The sequence below is a fragment of the Oryctolagus cuniculus genome, chromosome 16 (assembly GCF_964237555.1).
Source record: "Oryctolagus cuniculus chromosome 16, mOryCun1.1, whole genome shotgun sequence".
NCBI lineage: Eukaryota > Metazoa > Chordata > Mammalia > Lagomorpha > Leporidae > Oryctolagus > Oryctolagus cuniculus.
The window spans coordinates 43,587,844-43,611,920 of NC_091447.1; the positions used below are offsets into that span (position 1 = coordinate 43,587,844).

General features: G+C 48.0%; 1 protein-coding gene across 1 annotated transcript; it reads left to right on the forward strand.

Moving 5' to 3' along the window:
- Positions 1 to 1,456: 1,456 nt before the first annotated feature.
- Positions 1,457 to 22,912, forward strand: CYP51A1 (cytochrome P450 family 51 subfamily A member 1). The gene is made up of 10 exons (XM_008261746.4): positions 1,457 to 2,134; positions 3,696 to 3,794; positions 9,351 to 9,527; positions 11,958 to 12,084; positions 13,505 to 13,679; positions 15,943 to 16,062; positions 16,411 to 16,606; positions 17,364 to 17,459; positions 17,959 to 18,127; positions 21,598 to 22,912. The coding sequence occupies exons 1-10, from the start codon at positions 1,961 to 1,963 to the stop codon at positions 21,774 to 21,776; spliced, it is 1,512 nt and encodes a 503-aa protein (XP_008259968.1). The 5' UTR covers positions 1,457 to 1,960; the 3' UTR covers positions 21,777 to 22,912.
- Positions 22,913 to 24,077: the final 1,165 nt, after the last annotated feature.

Here is a 24,077-nt window from a genome sequence, read left to right on the forward strand (position 1 = left end):
ACATTGCATTGTTTCCAATCCCGGAGGCATAGATTGTGTAAAGAGTAATGTGTTCTAACTTGTTTTATGAATTTCTTTGAAAATTTGACTCAGTGCATTAACACAACTTTGACTTTGTGTATAAGCAGTGTGTGTATGTAAAAAGGTTGGGAACTTCTTCAGTAAGTGAAGATTTCCTTTTCACAGAGGTAAGATATAAAATTTCTTAAGATCTCAGTTACTTGCAAGGCTGCATTACAGAGTGCTGACCCACAGTGGTTTCTAATCAATATCATCAGAAGGCTTGGGTTGTCTGTCACAGTATTTAAATGACTAATAAAGCCAGGTGCACACAATTTTCAGCCACAATGGTATGCTTTATACATTTGCCTCTTTGGCCTATTTCTTTATGAGTATGGTTCATCTGTGCTCATACTGTCTTAAACTTGTGACTGTCTTTAGTGTACCTGAGTGTTCACGCTTGCAAATATATGTGTTTTGTTGCCTATTTTATTGTGTTTAGTGTTCTGTCATGTTTTTAGGTTTCTCAAATAAGGCTCCTCTAAAAATGCATATTTAACAAAAAAAATTAAACTGATTTTTTCCAGAATTACATTTTTGATATTTTGATTTTTCAGGATTTTAGGGTTTAGGGATTTTGATCCTTAGGGGATTCCCAACACTTGGGATGACGGCCCAAACCAGTTTTAGTGATTCAGGAAGCAGCAGCATATGGAAGATATATGAGACTAGCCTGGGAACTGGAAGACGAGGATACGGGCGGATCTGGTGACTGACGTTTTGCATGCAGAAGGAGGGCAACAGGGCGTGCCATGACGCCCCTCCACTTGGGCTTTACCTGGCGGGGAGGAGGTCGGCACTGACTTCAGATGAATGTCAGATCTCCAGGAAGCTGGATATCCCTACTCGCTCCCCGAGGGCCGTGCAGTTGTGTCTAATTCACCGCTCAATCTCCAGGCTTAGCACAAAACCTGGCTTAACGCTGAATGGACTCGGGTCAGGCGACCTGCAAGGCGCGGTACGTCGGTAGCCGCCTCGCGGGAGCTGCTTACTGAAACCTTTAAGAGGCGAGTGCGGCCGCGGCGACGGCGGCTGCAGGAACCTTGCGAATCAAACGGCGTTCCCGGAGAAAGGGCCCCACAGCGCTCACGACGCCCGGTGACACCCACAGCTCGCCGGGAAGCCGGTTCCACAGAGCCCGCCGTGCCCGACGGCCAGCATCTGCTACCTTTACGACCGGACATGAATGCCTGTCAAACCGATACTGATCGGGGTGGGAAGGGGCAGGCTGCTTTGCCGTCCCGACGGCTTCCTCGGGGCTGCTCCTCGGCGGCCGCGGGACCAGGTACGCTCAGGAGGCTGCGAGGAGCCGGCCCGCGTGCCCGGGCAGGGGGCGGCGCCCGAGCCACGCGCCCCGCTGACGCCACATAGGCCGACATCACCTCAGGCGCGCTCCGTGCAATCACAGAGCGCGCTGCAGCCGCCGCCGCCACAGGCCCTGGCCGCCTCACCCCTCGTGCCGAGATTCCTCCGCCAGGCCGCTCCCGCGTCGTGTCCGGGCGCCCCGCGCCGCAGGCACACCGGCTCGGGGGCCCCGCGAATGTCCAAAGGGTGGTCGAGGGTTACGCTGTGCCCTCTGCCGCCCGGATACCACGCGTGCCACGGGAGGCTCTCGGTCCCTTCTCGGGCGCAAGGAGACGCCGGCGTGAGGCGGCCCTCGTTAGAGGCGTGGCCGAGGCCTTTTAGGGGCGTGGCCAGCGGCAGGCCCTGCCCCTACCTGTGACGCGCGAGGTGGCGCGCAGCGGGCCGGGGTGGGGGCGGTAGTGGATTTAGCAGCCGACCTGGGGGCCGGGCCCGCTTCCGGACGCCCATCTTCCAGCTTCTCTCTCCATCTTCTCGGAGAGGCGGCGGCGACCTCGGCCTGCAGCGTCTCCTTCAGAGTGGACCTCCGGCGGCCGGGATGGTGTTGCTGGGCTTACTGCAGGCAGGAGGGTCGGTGCTGACCCAGGCCATGGAGCGGGTGACGGGCGGCAGCCTCCTGTCCACGCTGCTCGTCGCCTGCGCCTTCACGCTCAGCCTGGTCTACCTGATCCGCCTCGCCGTCGGCCACCTGCTCCAGCTGTCCGCCGGAACGGTACGCCGGGCGTCCCCGAGGCAGTGGGTGAGGGGCCGGCTTGGCGGTGTCCCCGCCACGCTAGGGCTCGCTGGCGGAGCGCCTGACCCTGGCGCTGGTGGCGGCGACCCCCGGGCGTCCTGCAGGCTGGGGTGGTGGCGGCGGCCACGGTTGTGCAGCTGGCCGACCTGGCCGTCGCGACGGCGGTGGCCTTGCTGGCCTCGGTGCTGGGGGCCTTGCCGACCGCCCCGATCGTGTGTGTGTGTCTGCTCGTGCTCGCTGCCTTCGTGGTCTCGTTTCGTGGCTGTGCTGGCCGCGGCTCTGGTGGCCCTGCTGGGCGGTGGCCGATGGTCCCGAGCGCCCAGGTGGCCGTGTGTGGCCGCCATCGTGGCGTCGGGAGCGATCTCGGGGGTCCCGGTGGGCGTTACCCTGCAGGTGCCGAGTGTGGTTTGGTGCCCTGGGGGCTGTGGCACTGGCCCCCGTGGCGCTTTCCGTCAGGATTAAGTGCTACAAAAACTTCCTTAGGGTGGGCGTGACTGCAGTATGGTGGGGGGGGGGGGTTAAATACCAGTTTTTGAAATTGAGGATTTTTAGAAATTCGTTAGCTTTGAGCCTCCCGGATGATTTTTGAGGCATGCTCCGCACTGCACAGCTTTCGCCAGCTATTTTGTTACTGACCATGGAACGAACAAACCGTCGACCAAGCTGCTTCTGTTTGAACTACAACCGGCGCGAGGCGGAGTTACTGTTGTTGCTACCCAGGGCCTTTTGGGGGGAGCGATGTTTGCCTCTGGACAGGACCAAGATGCCTCCCTGCAGAATTCCGAGCAGTGTTAGCCGAGGAGCCGTGAGAGGCTGCGCCTCCCTGAAGCCCGGAAACCTGCGCGCTTTTCCATCGTGGCCCCGCTGCTTCCCGGGAGCCAACCTGCTGGGTGTGACCTGCGGGGCTCCTTCTGCGGCATCTACACAGCCTCTTGGGTTGTTGCTACCTGGTTCCTGCAAGAACCGAGCTACTCTTAAGATTAGTGCACCTGGTTCGTTTGCAGCAAGAGGCGCTTACTGACAAATGTGGCTTAAGCAGCTCCCGTTCCTTACCTCAACCTACTGTTTGTGTTGTGTTGCGTCCTATACCAAGAGGCAAGATTTTTGGACTAAAACTGTGACTGGTGGTAATAGGTGGTGAAACAACTATGGTTTGAATTTCCTTTTTTTCTGCCACTAATAGTTCCAGAAATTGCCGGGAGGTACCAACAATCAATATTGGACATATTCTTGACAGAGTTCATCATTGAAAATTGTGACTTTGTGTTTGTCTAGGCATTTATCTTGCACAGTGTTTTGAGTTTTTGTTCTACTTTTTTTTTTTTTTTTTTTTACTATAATCACTTCCCCAAGATATTTCTAGGCTTTTTTAAAGTTATTTTTAATGCCTCATTTTCTGGTAAAGTGGTTTTTTTTTTTTTTTTTTTTTTTTTTTTTTTTTTTTTTTGTATTATGGCAAATCCTATTTGTTAGGTCATGAAATGAAGCTGGGTTTCTCTTGAAATGAAATGAGAACTGAAAAATTTTTTTTCTTTTGCAGAAAAACCCCCCACACATTTTCTCTCCGATTCCATTCCTTGGGCATGCCATAGCATTTGGGAAAAGTCCAATTGAGTTCCTAGAAAATGCATATGAAAAGGTGAGTATTCAAAATGGAGGAGAAGAAAGCAGAGAGGTGCCTGTGAAACTTTTCTTCTAAATGGCAGACGATTCTTTAAAATTTTGACCTCGGGCTTGTCGCTAGTGTAGAAAAATGAAGATCGAAGCTGCTGTGTTAGAGAGAGAGGGAACCCTACCCTGTTGACTTCGCCTTTGTCCTGGGTGATCTGTGATCCACCGCTGCGGAAAGCTTTAGTGCTGGTGCCTGTGGTGTAAAACCACTGTTCTAAGTTGTGTATTCGCTGAGTGTAGTTAACTGGTTAGACGAGACCCTCATTTTCCTTAGTCACGAATATCTGGACTTTCCCAACCTGCTCGGTACATCTGTGACTTCGCTGTCAACTTGGAGGACCCACATGGTGACCCTGGCCGCTGGAGTATCTCTGCCTTCCTCTCTGATGAGCTCTGGTGTTAATTCAGCCATTGACTCCACAGTCCTACTTTGCATCTGTCGTTCTTGACTGCTTCACCTCTAAAATGTTAATTTATTAAACAATTTTAAGGTTTATTAGAGAGGGAGGGAGAGAGGGAGGCAGAGAGAAAGAGAGCTCCCATGTACTGGTTCACTCCCCAAATGCCTGCAAGCTCCAGCTGGGAACTCAATCCACGTCTCCCACATGGCAGGACCACAACTTGAGCCCTCATTGCTGTCCCCCGGGGTCTGCATTAGCAGGAAGCTGGAGTCAGGAGCTGGAGGTAGATATGAAACCGAGGCACTCTGATGTGGGACGCAGGCATTCTAACAAGTGTCTTGACTGCTAGATTAAACACCTGCCCCCACACTATTGATTTAGACACCTGTTCTTAGACAACATCTTCATAGGCTTGCTTGTGCAACTCCTTTGACTACTCACTATTTCATCGGATCAGATCTCCCAGTCCATTGTCCCATTAACTCCTGACCTGTCAGCCTTCTTTCCCCACTGCCTTCCTTTTCCACTTTGGGTCCATAGTCTAAGTTGCTTTGCTCCTGAATTGTTGGTTGTGATCACCTGGCAAACCTCTAACCTTGGAAGGAGCCAGTTGGTCATTTTCTCCTTCCTGTATCCAATTAGCGCCTTCCTAATTTCATGATTACATACCTTGAGTGAAGTTTGAACATTGCTCAATAATTCTGTTGTTACTGCGATTGACTGACTTTCTCTTTCACTACAATGACTAATGCAAACTTTTATTTTTCTAAACTTCTGAATATTCTACCTTTCCTTTGAAGCAGATGGCTCTCTTTTGTAAAGAGTGATTAAAACCACCCAGAGGAAACTCATGTTCTCAATTTCAAACACGAAAACTTGTATCTACAAATTCTCTTTTCTTCCTACCACAGTAATTATAAAATACATTTTGTTGGTACTTAGTGCTTTATATAGATTAGCTCCCTAAAGCTCCAGAAAAATCCCTTCAAGTATATCCTCCTTGTGGATGACAAAACTGAGCAATAGAGAGCTTGTGTAATTCTGCTTGGACTCACTACTAGCCAGTGACCGAATCGGGGTTTACATGTGGTCTGATTTCTGAGCCAATGCTTTTAGTGTTAATGATGGTGATAATAGAAAACAAGTCTCTCTCACTGTGGCCAGGCACTTTCCTTTGCCCTGTAGATATAAATTTTTTTTTTTTTTTTTTGACAGGCAGAGTTAGACAGTGAGAGAGACAGACAGAAAGGTCTTCCTTCCGTTGGTTCACCCCCCAAATGGCTGCTACGGCTGGTGCTGCGCCGATCCGAAGCCAGGAGCCAGGCGCTTCTTCCTGGTTTCCCATGCAGGTGCAGGACCCGAGCACTTGGGCCGTCCTCTGCTGCCTTCCCAGGCCACAGCAGAGAGCTGGATTGGAAGAGGAGCAACTGGGACAGAATCTGGCGCCCCAACTGGGACTAGAAACTAGAGTGCCAGCGCCGCAGGTGGAGGATTAGCCAAGTGAGCCACGGCGCTGGCCCTGATATAATTTTTTTAACCTTGATAGCAGCTCTCTGAATTAGATACCTACCAGTTTCTAGATGAGGGAAACAAATGCAGGTATCTTAAATTCTCTGACTGTAGAACAAGCTAATAGGTGGAGGAGCTGGGATTTTTTTTTTTTTTTTTTTTTTTTTTTTTTTAAGATTTTAGTTACTTAGAGGCAAAGTTACAGCCAGAGAGAAAGGTCTTCCATCTGCTGGATCACTCCCCAAATGGCCGCAACTGCCAGGTCTTGGCTGAGCTGAAGGCAGGAGCCAGGAGCTTCTTCGGGGTCTCTGATGTGGGGGCAGGGGCCCAAGCGCTGGGCCATCTTCCACTGCCTTCCCAGGTGCGTTAGCAGGGAGCTGGCTCAGCAGAGGAGGCATCCAGGCATTGATCTGGCACCCACGAGGGATGCTGGCAGCACAGGCAGGGGCTTCGCTGACTGCCGCGGCTGCGCTAGCTCCAGGAGCTTGTGCTCTAGCCCACTGTGTCCCACCGCCTTGATTTTATTACACTGCGCTTTGCTGAATTCTCCATCCCTCTCTTTTGTCCAAGGAACCCATTATTTCTTCTCTCAGTGTACAGTTGATTTTTTAAAAAAAGATTTATCTATTTAAAAAAGTTACACAGAGAGAGGAGGAGAGGCAGAGAGGTTTTCTATCCGCTGGTTCATATGGCTACAATGGCTGGAGCTGTGCTGATCCGAAGCCAGGAGCTTCTTCTGGGTCTCCCACGTGGGTGCAGAGGCCCAAGGACTTGGACCATCCTCTGTTGCTTTCCCAGGCCATAGCAGGGAGCTGGATCAGAAGTAGAGCAGCTGGAACTTGAACCCATGCCCATATGGGATGCTGGCAATGCAGGCAGCGGCTTTACCTGCTCCAGCACAGTGCTGGCCCCTGTACAGTTGATTTCTCTTAACTGGATCTTTCTCTAAAAAATTCTTGTGCTGCCTATTTAAGGCCAAAGCTGCTCCTAAGCACCTCGTTTCCTCTCCTGCTCTTCCCACTGCCACAAGTTGTGTGTATTCTGTTTCTGCAATTCCTGTTTACTTTTTAACCCACTCTAGTCTGTTTTCTAGTGCCTGTACCAGTGAGCTCATGCCACTGATCCTTTGAACTTGGCTGTGTTCTCAGTTGTGTTCTTTGCTGATGACCACGCGCTCCTCAGATGTGGCTTATGTTGTGTTTTTCTCCTACCTCTTTGCTTCTTTTCTGATTCAGCGGAAGGCAGATGCTTGGGGTAAGTCAATAAAAGGTGGGTCAGTAAAAGGAAGGCAGCAGTCAAGCATGCTCAGAGGTGTTGGATTCTCCTGGTTTTGGTCCTTTTGGCCTTTGTTCTCAGTAATCTCAGCTGTGCTCGCAGCCGCAGGAACACCCAAGTTACCGTCTCTACCCAGGTCTCTCTTGTCTAACCTCCTTCGGTAATCCAGTCCCCCACGGTTTTTGCTCTTCGTTGTCTCAAGCACATGTGAAATTCCACATTTCTAGCGTCCAGCCACGGTCCTCCTGCCCGCCCTGCTCTCCCTGTTTTGCAGTTGCACTGTACCGGAAGCGTGGGATTCCTTCCTGCTCACCTCCCTTTCCCACCAGTCCCCTGTCAAGTCTGCGGATTCCAACTCCAAAAGAGCTGAATCTGCTTCTAGCGCCACCGTCTCACTGAGACTTTGTAGGCTCCCGCATAGGTCAGCCGCCTTCATGAGTTCCCATTGTTTGCAAGGTGGCATAGGAGGCTCTGTGTGGGGCAGGCCTGGCCCTCAGCTCTTCCTTGCCCTCTTCCTCCCACCTTGAGGACCTTAGTGTACACTTGGTGACCATCCCGCAGGGTCCGCTCAGCTGTCTTCCTGTAGGTCTCGATTTTTTAGACTCATCACAGAGTTGCTTTCCTTTGTGTGATAATTGTCACATTTGGAATTTTATATTTGTCCTATTAATTTGTATCTTTTCCAATAGACTAAGAACTATGAGTCCAAGACAGTATTTTTGTTCATGATTGTATCCCAGAACCTACTCTTTAATAATAAAAAAGCTGCAGGCTAAACCATTTAACACCTAATCCAATTAACAACAGTCTTCAGTGTTGGTGAGATAGTCCTAAAACTGATAGATATATAAACTTTTAGTATCTTCACATAGCAAGTACTTTAGGAAACATTGCATCCTTTGGCTACCTTATTTTTAACCAGAGGGGGAAAACACTATGCTATCAGAGATGTTCATTGCGGAATTATCTATAAGTGAAAAAAAAATTCTAACATGCCATTCATATGTCCAATAGTGAAAGAGCAGTTAGTTAACATTGTGATGTACATGATAGAAAACCTTAGTTACTGAATGTTTAAATGGCAGAGAAGCATTTTCAAGATAAAGGGAAAAGAGCAGAATGAAAATCTCTGGGGCCAGCATTGTGGTGCAGTGGGTTAACCACAGTTTGCGACACGAACATCCCATTTCTGAGTGCTGGTTTGTGTCCCTAGTTCTGCTTCCCATCCAGCTCCCTGCTAGTGCACCTGGGAAAGCAGCAGGAGATGGCTTAAGTACCTGGGACCCCACCACCCATATGGGAGACCTGGTTGGAGCTCTGGCTTTTGGCTTCTGCCTGGCCCAGCCACAACTGTTGTTGCTGGCCATTTCTGGGGTAAACCAGCAAATGGAAGGTTCTCTCTCTTCCTTCTCCCCCCTCTTCACTCTCCCTCTTTCACTCTGCCTTTCAAATAAAATAATTCTTTTTTTTTTTTTTTTTTTTTTGATAGGCAGAGTGGACAGTGAGAGAGAGAGACAGAGAGAAAGGTCTTCCTTTGCCGTTGGTTCACCCTCCAATGGCCGCCGCGGCCGGCGCGCTGCGGCCGGCGCACCGCGCTGATCCGATGGCAGGAGCCAGGAGCCAGGTGCTTTTCCTGGTCTCCCATGGGGTGCAGGGCCCAAGTACTTGGGCCATCCTCCACTGCACTCCCTGGCCACAGCAGAGAGCTGGCCTGGAAGAGGGGCAACCGGGACAAATCCGGCGCCCCGACCGGGACTAGAACCCGGTGTGCCGGCGCCGCTAGGTGGAGGATTAGCCTATTGAGCCGCGGCGCCGGCCCTCTTTTTTTTTTTTGATAAGCAGAGTGGACAGTGAGAGAGGTAGAGACAGAGAAGGGTCTTCCTTTACAGTTGGTTCACCCTCCAATGGCCACTGCGGCCGCTGCACTACGCAGATCCGAAGGCAGGAGCCAGGTGCTTCCTCCTGGTCTCCCATGGGGTGCAGGGCCCAAGCACTTGGGCCATCCTCCACTGCACTCCCGGGCCACAGCATAGAGCTGGCCTGGAAGAGGGGCAACCGGGACAGAATTCAGCGCCCCAACTGGGACTAGAACCCCGGTGTGCCAGTGCCGCAGGCAGAGGATTAGCCTAGTGAGCCGCGGCGCTGGCCTAATAAATCTTAAAAAAAGGAAAGTTGTATAAATCTAGACAGAGACAAGAGGAGAAGTATGGCAAGGTGAAAGGAATTGCTTCATCATGTATGAATGTTTGAATTTGTCAATGGTGTTTTGTGATCTCAGAAGTCGGTCCTAGTGCCGTGTACCCTTTGCTGACATCACTGGGTATTTCTCTCTCTTTTAGTATGGACCCGTGTTTAGCTTTACCATGGTGGGCAAGACGTTTACTTACCTCCTGGGCAGTGATGCTGCTGCACTGCTTTTTAACAGCAAGAATGAAGACCTGAATGCAGAAGATATCTACAGCCGGCTGACCACACCGGTGTTTGGGAAGGGAGTCGCATATGATGTGCCTAACGCAGTAGGTGACCTTGTGACTTTTTTTTTTTTTTGAAACGCAGAGCTATTTAAGACAGGAAGAGAGAGGGAGAGGGTGAAAGAGAGCTTGAGAGCGCGCGCGCGAATGCTTCCATCTGCTGGTTCACTCCCTAGATGGCTGTAATGGCTTGGGGCTGGGCCAGGCCGAAGCCAGGAGCTTGGAGCCTCTTCTGGGTCTCCCACATGGGTGCAGAGTCCCAAGCACTCGGAGCACCCTCTGCTGCTTTCCCAGGCGCATTGGCTGGGAACTGGATTGGAAGTGGAACATCTGGCACCGGAACCGGTGCCCACATGGGATGCCAGTATCGCAGGTGGCAGCTTTACCCACTATGCCACAGCGCTGGCCCTGACTCTGTTACCTTGAAGATGGGTCTGTAATAGGTACAGCTAGTAGTGTCACAGTATGCATTTAAAGTGTAGAAATGGTTTATTACCTGGCTGAAAACTCTGAAGAATCATGAGACATTAACTGTAAGGAATGGGTGTTCTGTTTCTAGTTGCTGCTGTGGGCTAAGCAAAGACATGGAGTCAGTGATAACTTAGCAAGTTTGGATTTGATTTGAGAGGGTAACAGGAAAATCCCATTATTTCATCAGAAGGGCTTTCCACCTGCCTGCCCCTACCTGAAGAGCTTAAGAGCTGTCTGATTGGGGCCGGCGCTGTGGCGTAGTGGGTTAACATCCTGGCCTGAAGCTCCAGCATCCCATATGGGCTCCGGTTTGAGATCCGGCTGCTCCACTGCCATCCAGCTCTCTGCTATGGCCTGGGAAAGCAGTGGAAGATGGCCCAAGGCCTTGGGCTCCTGCACCCACGTGAGAGACTGGAAGAAACTCCTGGCTCCTGGCTTTGGATTGGCGTAGCTCCAGCCATTGCAGCCAATTGGGGAGTGAGTCACCGGAGAGAAGATCTCTCTCTCTGCCTCTTCTCTGTCTCTGTAACTCAGACTTTCAAATAAATAAATAAATCTTTTAAAAGCTGTCTGATTTAGAGATGGTGACTTCATTAGTCCTGATTTAATGGGGAGATGTCAGGGGTGTGGTTCGTTTGTGTTGTTTCCCCCTCAGCTTCGCCAGAGTGAAATGCTAAAATGTTTTAAGTTGATGGAGAATACAAGTCAGGTATTTAGCCGAGCTCCTTGATGGGGGCTCTGGCTGGGAATACGACCCACACAGCCCATGCCCTAATACAGTAGTTAGGAGTTAACAGTAAATACATGTTTCTGGGAACCAGTGGGTTTCCTCAAGTACAAAAGCAAGAGTCATAGAAAAATCTCTCTGCTCAAATTTTTTTTAAACATAGCTTATTAAACTTAAATAGAAATGCCTCAAAGGTTCAAAACCCTTAGCTGTCTTGGTGTAAATTTATTTTAGAAGTGCAGTGGGCTGGGCTGGCGCCATGGCGCAGTAGGTTAATCCTCCACCTGCAGCACCAGCATCCCACATGGGTGTTGGTTCTAGTCCTGGCTGCTCTACTTCCAATCCAGCTCTCTGCTGTGGCCTGGGGAAGCAGTAGAAGATGGCCCAAGTCCTTGGGCCCCTGCACCCACACAGGAGACCAGGAGGAAGCACCTGGCTCCTGGCTTCGGTTCGGCGCAGCTTTGGCTGTTGCGGCCATCTGGGGAGTGAACCAGTGGAAGGAAGACCTTTCTCTCTCTCCCTCTCAGTCTGTAACTCTACCTCTTAAATAAATAAACTCTTTAAAAAAAAAAAAAATAGAAGTGCAGTGGGCCTTTGTCTCCTGTTGGCTTCTGGGTCCAGTTGGAATAGGGCAAGGAAATCTGCAGTGGGAAAAGGTAACGGTGGGGGAGGCAGGGGTGACCTTCCCAACTGGTCACACTGATTGCCTGGACTCCGGGTAGCAGGCATCTTCTCTTTTTAAATATTTACTTATTTTTTTAAGGATTTATTTATTTATTTGAAAGGCACAGTTACGGAGAGGCAGAGAGAGAGAGAGGTCTTCCATCTGCTGGTTCACTCCCCAAATGGCTGCAACGGCCGGAGCTGCACTGATCCGCAGCCAGGAGATTCTTCCGGGTCTCCTACGTGGGTGCAGGGGCCCAAGGATTTGGGCCATCTTCTACTGCTTTCCTGCTCCTTTCCCAGGCCATAGCAGAGAGCTGGATTGGAAGTGGAGCTGCCAGGACTTGAACCGGCGCCCATATGGGATGCCAACACTGCAGGCAGAGGCTTTACCTGCTACGCCACAGCAGGCGCCTTCTTTCCGCACTGCTACTTCAGAATGGCTCTGTGCTCTAAGTTCTGCATTCTGGTGTTATTTGTTAAAAAATCCTTTTACTATTTTTCAGTTTTCCCGAATGTTTTCTTGGAGTGTTAACATGGTTATGATAACCTACATGGGTCAGGATAAAACAAAAATGTGTTTTAATATGATTTACTGTTAATCTTCTTTGAAGGTTTTCTTGGAACAGAAGAAAATGTTAAAAAGCGGCCTTAACATAGCCCATTTCAGGCAGTACGTTTCTATCATTGAAAAAGAAACAAAGGAATACTTTAAAAGTTGGGGAGAAAGTGGAGAAAAAAGTAAGCACCATGTTTTACATTTGTCTTGATACTGCCTTTTTTCTGTGAATATGCGTTTGTGTATAAATGCAGCAAACTATAGTGTGTGCAGAGCTGGCTTAAGTTCAATGCTAGGCCTGCCGTGGTTACCATGGCTTTGAACTCTGAGTAGGGTTTTTGTCTTGGTGCTGGGACTGCAGCAAGTGTGGCCTGCTGAGGTGGTGGCCGGGCCTCTGACAGGAAGCCCCCGCACACAGGCAGTGGGACCCCAGGCCATAGGTCACTCACTGTCTGGGTTTGGTCTTTAGCTTCTCTAAAAGGTCCAGAAATTTGCTTTTATTTTTAATGCACCTGAAGGTGATGTAATTACTTTCTAACTATACAAGAAGCTGATGTGCGAGTTGGAATGACAACTTAGTCAACACACGTGAGTCACGAGTATAATAGCACCAAGAAGACCAGAATATTTGCTGATCTTCGCTTTAAGGGCAAATCTGGTTGGACAGCCAGATGGCATCTCAAGATTTACTTGGTGAACATGGAATTAAAGAACAAATCAGTTGGAAATCTGTGTTTAGTTCTTCAGAGTGTCATCAAAGTGTGCTTGCCTGTTGCCTCTGTGCCCAGCATTGGCATGTACCAGGTGGTGATTAGTTTTCTTTTATATTTGGCCAACACTTCAATTTTTAGTCCAGATTTTCCTCCTTTGACCTGGGAACTGATCTGGTCTTCAGTCTTAGGACCAGAATCTGTGCATGTTGCCCTCATATACATTTTTTTTTTTTTGACAGGCAGAGTGGACAGTGAGAGAGAGAGAGAGAAAGGTCTTCCTTTTGCCGTTGGTTCACCCTCCAATGGCCGCTGCGGCCGGCGTGCTGCGGCCGGTGTGCTGCGGCCGGCGCACCGCGCTGATCCGATGGCAGGAGCCAGGTGCTTTTCCTGGTCTCCCATGGGGTGCAGGGCCCAAGCACTTGGGCCATCCTCCACTGCACTCCCTGGCCACAGCAGAGAGCTGGCCTGGAAGAGGGGCAACCAGGACAGAATCCGGTGCCCCGACCGGGACTAGAACCTGGTGTGCCGGCGCCGCTAGGCGGAGGATTAGCTTAGTGAGCCGCGGCGCTGGCCCCTCATATACATTAAGCAGCCTTTTTGCTGCTTTTGTTGGACTGTACCCTGGCCATCAGAGTACCCTGTTTGTTTTTAAAGGTGGAGACAAGCTCACGATTGTGGGTTAGAGATGCCTTCGTGGCGTCTGTTTTGGGGGTGGGCTAGTGCCTGTCGTTTGATCACATGCCTTTCAGCTTTTTCTGATGATATGAATGGAATTTTTTTTGGAGTTTTTCTTGTTCTCAATTTTCCTTCATAGTACCTTTTTATCTTCAGAAAACGCTATTTCACAGGACTGGAAATCATAATGAGAAAGCCTTGTTTCTTCCTCTAGATGTGTTTGAAGCACTTTCTGAGCTCATAATTTTAACCGCGAGCCACTGTTTACATGGAAGGGAAATCAGAAGTCAGCTCAATGAGAAGGTGGCACAGCTGTATGCAGATCTGGATGGTGGCTTCAGCCATGCTGCCTGGCTCCTGCCGGGCTGGCTGCCTCTGCCCAGTTTCAGGTATGGATCAAGATCCTACACTTGGTTGTTTAACCATACAGTACTCTTAGTGTGCTTTGCTTTAGCAGAGGTGTGTGGTTTTTTTTTTTTTAAGATTTATTTATTTGAGAGACAGAGTTACAGAGAGGGTGAGACAGGGAGAGGTCTTCCATCCACTAGTTCACTCCCCAGATGGCCACAATGGCTGGAGCTGGACTGGTCTGAAGCCAGGAGCCTGGAGCTTTATCCTGGTCTCCCACATAGGTTCAGGGACCCAAGTACTTGGGTCATGTTCCGCTGCTTTCCCAGGCCATTAGCAGGGAGTTGGATTGGACTTGGAGCAGCCAGGACTTGAACCAGTGTCCATAAGGGATGTCAGCGCCGCAGGGTAAGCTTAATCTGTACCACAGCACCAGCCCTTTAACAAGGATGAAAATAAGAGGTAGAACAAATGGGGAAAGAGTGTTGATCCAGGTTCTATAAAAGCTCAAGACAGTGTTTGTTTATATGGTGAGTTCATTTAAAGTTAAGTTTCAGTTTACAAAAAAGCCAATTACCCTAGTATTTTAAAGCTTGCTTACCTGACATTCCTTGTAAGCAGGGAAGTCTGAATATGTTCAAAGTAATACTGGGCTCTTGTGAGCACTTGTTTGAAAGTCTTGGGTAGTTTTGTAGTATATATACTAAGTGGCTTCAGAAAGTTCATGGGAAATTTGTCCCATCCTTTACCTGCAAGTTTTAATCCCCTCTCATATGTGAAATTGCTTTCTTTTGAATATTTGTGCCTTTTTAAAAATTATTATTTGAAAGGCAGAGTTAGAGGCAGAGGCAGAGAGGGATGGAGGGAGAAAGAGAGGTCTTCCATCTGCTGGTTCACTTCCCAAGTGGCTGCTATGGCCAGAGCTGAGCCAATCCGAAGCCAGAAGCCAGGAGCTTCTTCTCGGTCTCCCATGTGGGTGCAGGGGCGCAAGGACTTGGGTCATCTGCTTCCCTAGGCCATAGTAGAGATCTGGATCGGAAGTGCGGCAGCCAGGGCTTGAACCAGCACCTATATGGGATGCTGGCATTGCAGGCGGTGGCTTTACTCCCTATGCCACAGCACTGGCCCTGCCTTTCTTTTATTTATTTAAACATTTTTAACAACTTAAAAAATTTTTTTAAAAAGATTTATTTATTGTGTTTGTCTCTCCCTCCCTCTGTAACTCTGCATTACAGAGACAGATCTTCCATCTGCTGGTTCACTCCCCAGATGGCTGCAATAGCTTGGCCCAGGCTGAAGCCTGGAGCTTCATCCGGGTCTTCCACATGGGTGGCAGGGGCTCAAGTCCTTGGGCCATCTCCTGCTGCCTTCCCACAGTCTGGCAGCATGAGTCCCGCAAGTGGAGTTAGGAGGTGTGGTTTCCTAGGCCGCCTGGTGGGAGGTGCAGCGCCGTCGCCCACTGCTGTGTGATCTTGCGCAGCTGCCTGCAGATGGAGGCTCCCAGTACTTGCCCGGGACGTATAGGTAGAGGGTTGGGAACTGAAGCTTGTTTCCTGACTCTACTAGTACTTGGGCACCCTGAAAAACTGTGGTCTTAGAAAATGAAAGTAGAATTGCATCTGTGGAAGAACCGGGGTGGCCCTCCAGCTTCAGGGTCTGGTTCCACTTGAGGTCTGATGTTGGTTTGAGAGTTCCGCTTTCTCTTGGACTGGAGGATGCTTCTCCAGGTGCTGCGTGATCCCTAGGCCGCAGCAGGGCAGAGGGGTGTGAGGGAATCTCGGGTGTGTGTTACGTGCAGTTCCGGACCCTCAGGGCCACAGAGATGCCCCACAGTGCAAGCTGCTTCTGACTTCATCTTTAATATTAGTTAAGTAAGGTTGTTTTAGCTAGGTCCTGGTTTTCTTTCTTTTTAAAGATGTATTTTATTTATTGGAAAGGCAGAGTTATATAGCGAGGGAGAGACAGAGAGGCCTTCCCTCTGCTATTCCACTCCCTAAATGGCTGCAAAGGCCAGGGCTGGTCCAATCCGAAGCCAGGAGCCAGGAGCTTCATCCAGGTTTCCTACGTGGGTGCAGGGGCCCATGAACTTGGACCATCTTCCACTGCTTTCTCGGGCTATTAGCAGGGAGCTAGATTGAAAGTGGAGCAGCTAAGACTCGAACCAGCCATCCATATGGGATGCTGGCACTGGCGCTGCAGGTGGTGGCTTAACCCACAGTGGCAGCCCAAGGTCCTAGTTTTCAAAATGGATTTACCCTTGAAAGTGTTTTATGTTAAAAAATAATTTTCATCGTTGAATTACAGGCGCAGAGACAGAGCTCACCGAGAGATCAAGAATATTTTCTATAAGGCAATCCAGAAACGCAGACAGTCCAAAGAAAAACTTGAAGACATTCTCCAAACTTTGCTGGATTCTACATACAAGTAAGAGCTGCTCCAATCACATATTAAGCTAAAGCAGGAAAGTGCATGTTAAATCATAGTTAGTATTTTCAGTTAAAAAGTGAGGACACCAGCAAGAGCAGTTTGGTAGCTGTGACTTTGGACTTTCTAAGTTGTTGAGGCCGAAGCTGGGGAGTCCCAGGGGCTGGGCGTTGGGAACGTTTGCCATAACTACGGTGAGCTCTTCGTAACAAAACCCCACTTTTCTTGGTCCGTCCTTGCCTGTGCGGGGGGTCTCTGATGGCTGAGGGACAAAGGCAAGAGACCCTGACCGTGCAGCTCCCAGCCCCGAGGCCGCGGCCTGAGCAGGGCGTGGGGTTTGTTCCGCAGGGACGGGCGCCCTCTGACGGACGACGAGATCGCGGGGATGCTCATCGGGCTGCTGCTGGCCGGCCAGCACACCTCCTCCACCACCAGCGCCTGGCTGGGCTTCTTTCTGGCCAGGGACAAGCAGCTTCAAGAAAGGTGCTACTCGGAGCAGAAAGCAGTCTGCGGAGACCACCTGCCGCCCCTCAATTACGACCAGGTGTGCTGGGCTCCTCAATTCGCTGCTGCTGCTGCTGTCTCTGAGCCGGTTTTCCAAAGGGACAGCTTGGGGTTTTCTCTGTACTTGAGCTTCAGTTGCTGAGTTCTCTGTTTTCGGAAAATTCCCCCATAACCTTACCTGAAACATGCTAGCTGGGTTGCTCCTTGCCAGAGCTGTCTAGGGTCTGTCTGGAGACCATCAGGGTGTTCCTCTGCTCAAAGTCTGGCTTCCGCACACGGAGGGAGTACCTGCGTGCCGTGTCCTAGGAGGCGTGGGGGAGTGCCTGCGTGCCGTGTCCTAGGAGGCGTGGGGGAGTGCCTGCGTGCCGTGTCCTAGGAGGCGTGGAGGAGTGCCTGCGTGCCGTGTCCTAGGAGGCGTGGGGGAGTGCCTGCGTGCCGTGTCCTAGGAGGCGTGGAGGAGTGCCTGCGTGCCGTGTCCTAGGAGGCGTGGAGGAGTGCCTGCGTGCCGTGTCCTAGGAGGCGTGGGGGAGTGCCTGCGTGCCGTGTCCTAGGAGGCGTGGGGGAGTGCCTGTGTGCCGTGTCCTAGGAGGCGTGGGGGAGTGCCTGCGTGCCGTGTCTGGGTGACTCGGGATCCACCCGAGCAGGAGGCCCTGTGGTGGTGGCAGCGATGGGATCCCAGCCACGCTGCACTCCGCCCTGGGATGCAGGGCCCCGGACTGACCACAGCGGACAACATTTTATGCTGTTGGTGTGTGTTACATCTTTACAAAAACCGAGAAATGGTTTTCTCTTTGTAGCTCAAGGACCTGAATTTACTCGACCGCTGCATAAGGGAAACGCTGAGACTGCGGCCCCCGATCATGACCATGATGAGGATGGCCAGGACCCCCCAGGTGAGCGCCTCCTCCTCCTCCTCCCGGTTTTCATTTGAACATAATAAATTACTGTATGTCGTAGCATCAAAGAGCATTTTTAAAATTAAAAATGTAGAATGTTTCTACATAATTTTCAACTTCAGAACATTTTTACCTAATTGCAGACAATTTGAATGCTGATCGCAAATTCTAATTATGCTCTGCATTTTCATTTAACAGTTGGGGTTGTATTTTTCTCTCAGTTCTAGAGAACATGTTTCCTTGTTACGCCTTCTGACCTTGTGCAGTGTGTACGTGGGATAGGGAAAGGCTCCCTGAACCGCACCCTTACCTCTGCAGCCCGAGTTTGCCTCGTGCATCTGTGTCCCAGAGCTGGAGTGAAAACAATGTTCGCTAACTCACGATCCAGCCAGTTTTAAAATACATGTCATGTGTATTAGATTAGTGCTTGCTTACCTAACGACCTGGTTGCCTGGCGCATTTTAAAATTCTCGTGGTGTGGTGCTTTCTTCTGTAGACTGTGGCAGGGTACACCATTCCGCCAGGACATCAAGTGTGTGTGTCTCCTACGGTTAATCAAAGACTGAAGGACTCATGGACAGAACGTCTGGACTTTAAACCTGATCGCTACTTACAGGATAACCCAGCATCGGGAGAGAAGTTCGCCTATGTTCCATTTGGAGCTGGTAAGATGACTGCATTGTAGATTGGAAATATTTGCCCTCATAATAGTTTGTCCTGGTTGGAAGAATCCAAGTGAACATTTTACCGACATCTTCCCCTTTCCTCATAGGGACATTCTTGCTGATATGTAGAATTTTTTCAGTTGGAAAACGGATTTTTTTTTTTTTTTTTTGTACTAGTGGGAATTGTTCTGTGGATCCTATACAGTGCTTTGTTATTTCCGCTAACCTATCTACCCTTGTTTCCCCTTGTAGTAGCATTTAAAGCTCTTTGTGAGTTCTGTCTCAGTGAACCGTTGGGGTTAGCATACCATTCCAGGAATTATTTCAGGCGAAACGTAACACCAGAGTACCAGCATTTCCAAAAAGCAAAGCAAAGGCAATGGATACAAAGTCCCACGCAGAGAAGGGGACTCCGTGTTGGTGTTCCCTTACTCCGGGTGATGATAGTTAACAGTGCTGTGTGGTGTAAGTACTCGTCAGAACGAAGTACCTGATGGCTAACTAAGTATCCTGAATTGATTGATGTGCGGTGCACAAAGGTACCCAAACACCACACTGTGCCCCAGAAAACCGTGTGGCTATTATCTGTCAAATAGAAGAGCAAAACAAAGGCAGCCCTCATGATCGGATGGTTGGTCAACACCTTGGCTCTCTGAATATTCAGTGATGTAATGTGGGCAGGTTGTAGGTAGGTTTGCGAATATGTTCATTTCCATTAAGATTCTAATAGGCTCTTGCTCCTCCTATGATGTTTCTACCTGTTGGTACTCAACAGATGAAACTGTATTTTGTAACTTCTTCTCTTCCGAAGATATCATGTAAGTGTCACTTGACTTTTGTCATTGGTCATACTTTTTCCAGCTATCAAGGAAAGTATAAAGGTCTTTGGTAACTTCAGATCTTCACTTAATACATTTAATAATGTGTTATGTAACATAACATAGAATTAGATTGCTAATGGTTGAAAGGGGCATTACTTCGTGGCTCAGAATCTGTCCCTAGAGAAGAATCTTTTATTTGAAAGGCAGAGAGACAGAGGTCTTCCATGCACTCTCCAAGTGCTCCCATGAGCTGGGGCTGGGCCTGCCAAAGCCGGAACCTGGGAATTCAAGTTGAGCCTATCTTGTGGGTGACAGAGACTTAGCTACTTAATGTGTCACCTTCTGTCTCCCAGGGTGCACATTAGCAGGAAGCTGGACTTGGAAGTAGAGCTGGGACTCGAACCCAGGCACTCCAGTGTGAGATGTAGGCATCCCAAGGTGTCTTAATCACTGTACTAAATGGGCACTCCTACATTGGTAACGCACTTCCACTTGAACTTGTCAGATAATGGGATGTGCAGTTACCTTTAAAGCGGAAATCCATTTCCTTGTAATATCTGATTTATAGATGTTTCTAATCCTGGCCTCCACAGAGATAGTGTATCTATGACATACTTGAATGCAGATCCAGTGTCTCCTCAGTCCTTTTTCGTCTGTAACTGATTACCATCGCCTCCAGGAGGCAGAGCCATCCCTGCCTAGAAGGCTCCGGGGAGAGTCCTTCCTTGCCTCTTCAGTCCTTGGCTTGCAGTTGCATCACTTTAATCACTGCTTGTTTGCATCAGGCTTTCTTCCTTGTCAGTGTCTCGATCTTACATGGCCTTCTTGTAAGGATCCCGTAAGTCACTGGATTGAGGGCCCGCCCCAACTGTATGACCTCATCTTAATTATGTATACAAGATCCTGTTTCCAAATAACGCGAAGCTGAGGTTCTAGAACTTCAGTGGGGGCAGGGAGATCATACAGTCATGTTAAGTATCTTGTTAAGTATCTCTAGTTTCTTTAACCGCTTGTTGACGTAATCAGGTTGGTTGTTGGTGCATGTAGTTCATTTTCATAGTATTATTTTGTGAATCATCAGAATTTGTCAGTTCTGATTAAGTTAATAGATACTCCTAGTTTTGCTGTTAAAAATAGTCCTTTGTTCATCCTGTATGCCAAGCGTTGCCTTAGTTGTTACATGTATTTGAATGTGGACCAGTTTGCAAATGGCCCTGCTGAATGTGGCTTTCAGTGGTTAGCTGCAGTCATAGGCCAGTGAGCACTGTGTTAAGCAGTTACTGTTTTTTCTCGTAAAATTTAAAAATGAAATGCTCATATTCAATATTCATTTAGTCTGATAAATGAATAACCTTAGACAAATCTAATTTATTAATTTTCTAAGGTGTTTCTGCTTCTTGTTTTTTTTTAAAGATTATTTACTTATTTGAAAGGCATATATATGTTAATATATATTATATATATATGTAATATATGGTATGTGTCTCCTACGGTTAATCAAAGACCGAAGGACTCATGGACAGAACCTCTAGACTTTAAACCTGATTGCTACTTACAGGATAACCCAGCATCGGGAGAGAAGTTTGCCTATGTTCCATTTGGTGTGTGTGTGTATATATATACATATGTGTGTATGTATACATATATATGTGTGTGTATATACACACACACACACCATCCACTGGTTCACTCCTTAAATGGCCTCAATGGCTGGGTTAGGTCAGGCAGGAGCCAGAAGCTTCCAACCAGGTCTCCCATGAGGGTGCAGTGGCCCAAGCATTTGGGCCATTTTCTGCTGCTTTCCCACATGGATTAACAGGGAGCTGGATGGGAAGTTAAGCAGCCGGGATACAAACCAGTGCCCATATGGGATGCCGGCGCTGCAGGTGGAGACTTCAGTGCCGGCCTTTCTGGTCTTGTCTAAAAATCTTTGCCTGGCCCCAAGTCATGAAGATCATCTCCTTTTCTCTTGATGACTTCAGCATTAACTGCTGTGATCCATCTTGAATTGAGTGCGGTGTACAGTAGAGGGTAAAGGGCCCCTCCCCTGTAGTGCTGTATTCCAGTGTGGTGTCTTGAAGACTCTTCTCACTGCTTCGCCTGCCCCAGCACTTCTGCGGTCTGTGCCCTGTCGAATCCTTATTCAGTGCCACCTGTATTAGTTTCTGTGCCTTTAGTCTTCAAAGTCAGATTTGAAGTTGGTTTGTCTTTCAACTTTTTTTTTTTTTTTTCAAGATTGCTTTGGATCTCCCAGGTCCTTTGTATTTCCTTGCATTTTAGACTCAGCTTGTCAGTTTCTACTATGTGCATGACATTTTAAATTTTGATTCCTGTTCACTTGTAATTTTGGGTTCTCCTGGATATTACTGTATATTCTCAAGCTTACATATCCTGAGAATATACAGTAATATTGATGATTGTATGATTCAAACCTTCATATATTTAATTCAGAAAGCTGTTAAATTTCAGAACTGGAAGAGTCATTAGCCAGGTGCTGTTTTTATTAAAGCACTGAAAATATACTAGGATGTTTTAATTAACTATTTTCTTATTTTATGTGAAAGTGTCATCTTTTTAGCATACTAATCTGTACATCTGCTATTTTAAAATTTAGTTAAATGGTTTCACTCCTGTTTCTTTCCCCCCCAGGGCGTCATCGTTGTATTGGGGAGAATTTTGCCTACGTGCAGATTAAGACAATTTGGTCCACTATGCTTCGACTGTATGAATTTGATCTCATTGATGGATATTTTCCTACTGTGAATTACACCACTATGATTCACACCCCTGAGAACCCAGTTATCCGTTACAGACGAAGATCATCATGAGAAGGCTCAGGGAGCCAGTGTGACGCGCGCTGTGGGCTGCAGATGCTCTGGAAGACACTGACGTTTACCAAACACCTCGCACAGTGTGTTTCTCAGTGTGTAATTCTAAGACAGTTTAACTTATGATTTTAGTATTTTATTAACTTTGAATGGTTTTATCAAATCTAATGGCATTCGAAACTTTTTTTTTTCTAACAGTTTTGATACATAGTAAATATACTTTAAGGAAGCCAGTTAGTAAAATTGTTAAGGGGGATCTGGGTCATTGGCAGCTTCTCGGTCAGAGTTTCCAGGTATGATTTTAAGAGCATGCATAGCTAGAGGACTCAAAGCTTGGACGAGTTCTACAAGGTCTAAAAAGCCCAGTGAGGCACTGGGAAGCCATAGGTTATTCATTTATTTGGGTAAGTTGTGTGCCTGTGTGAGGATGGCAGGGAGAGGTACATTTAATGCTTTGGGTAAAAGAGAACAGTGTTTTGGTGTGATGACTGCTCCAATGGTGGAGCTGTATGTACTATAGAAAGTAGATAGACTGTTCCAGTTTTAACTGGAAGCACTGGTATAGGACATCGAGTGATGCAGTCCATAATCTGATGGTCCTATTTCCTAACTATAATACAGTTAGTTATAGTGAAGGCTGATCATTATTTTCACCTAAGTATTACATGTTTCTCCATCTAAGTGACCTGGTTCCAAAGGTCACAGCCAAATGTGAAAATTTAAATTCAGGTCCTTAGGGGCTGATTTTTTCTCTTCTGTGGCTCAAGGTTGTTGGGTTCCTCAGCAGAATCCTATTATGGATGTTTGTTACTATTCCTTTGAAAAGTTGGCTGTTTGAATCAAACGTAGTGTCTGAAACCAGGGAACTCTGCCTGTTTAGTTTAAAGAGCCAGGGTCCTGACGTTGGCAGCACTGCTCACGTTCTGGGAAGCTTGTGTTCAGGAATTCTAACTTGGGGCCCTGACACTCTGCCTGTAATTTGACTATGTAATGTCTTACCAGATGAAACCAATATGTTTTCCCTTATGGACATTACAGTTTTAAGAAGCTGGAAGATTCATGTTAAGTTCTTAATTCTGAAGGTGAAATCTGTGCTGTTGAACAATTTTTCAGATTAAAATTCTCTTTGAAGAAAATTGTTTTCATGAATTGTGGAGTGTGTGTTTCAGTGAGTAGACTTCAGGGACTCTTCAAAAACTTGGAGAGGAAAAATTATATCCTTATTTGCACTGTTTTCTATGGGCGACTTACTCCCCTCGATTTTATGAATTCAGGCAACAAACCACACTAGTGCTAGCAGTGTCCTGGACTCTGGAGATAGAAATTACAGATAGCAGCAAATGAAATTATAGATGCTGCTGATCTGAGTATCTTTTACTTTTATCACCACTATGTGAAATTATGGCTAAGTCTCATTTATGCTGTAATCTTCGTATTGCACCAAGTTTTTACACAAGATTTGGTAATCATCCTATGTAGTTGGCTTCCTGTGCAATGTTGTACTTTGTCTTCAACTTCAGCAAACTTAGTTTCTCATCACAGATCACTTGTTGAGCAGCATGGGGTGGGACTGCGGAGGCTGATGGGGCAGAGCCCTGCACTAGTGCATCTGTTCCCTTCCCCACTGTCTTCCTGGAGCGGCAAGCGTGCTCGCAGGAAAGCAGCTTTCACCTTCACTAGTGCTAGAATTCCTCCTGCTGGAACCCGGCTGTTAGGGAAATGAAAGTAACCTGTGTGAGCAGGAGGTTGGCAGAACGGAGTGTCAGACACTAATAAAGATCAGATCTCTGCGGCTGTAACCACCAGACGGACTCCTGGCTGTTTGAGTGAGGTGCATGTTAGTGGGGAGGAAGGACCTTAGGTAAGAAGTAACACTGGTACTTGGGTTAGCTCTGGGAGAATGACGTCTCAGTTTGAATTTGGTTTAGATAGCAAGAATTCTTTTTGCATTGTGATTAATAAAATTTAAGATTCTTTGAGCTAAATACTTATTACCATTTTAGTGGGCCATGGATTTGTGAGGACTTGTCTTTAGATACACGTACCACTAGATACAGCAAATGTGCATTAGTCATCTGGATTAATCATCCAAATACCAATATAGCTTAAAATATACTAGATGTAGACCTAACGTCTGTGATGCAAAGGCACGTGGAAACCTTCGTTCCTCAGGGAAGGGAAAGGCCCCCAACAGTATGCACTTTCAAGATTAGCACAACTCTTTCTCCACACCCCGAAGTCCTACATATGTGACATAAGTACTGAGATGACAGGTACCAAGAACTGCAGCTCATATACAAA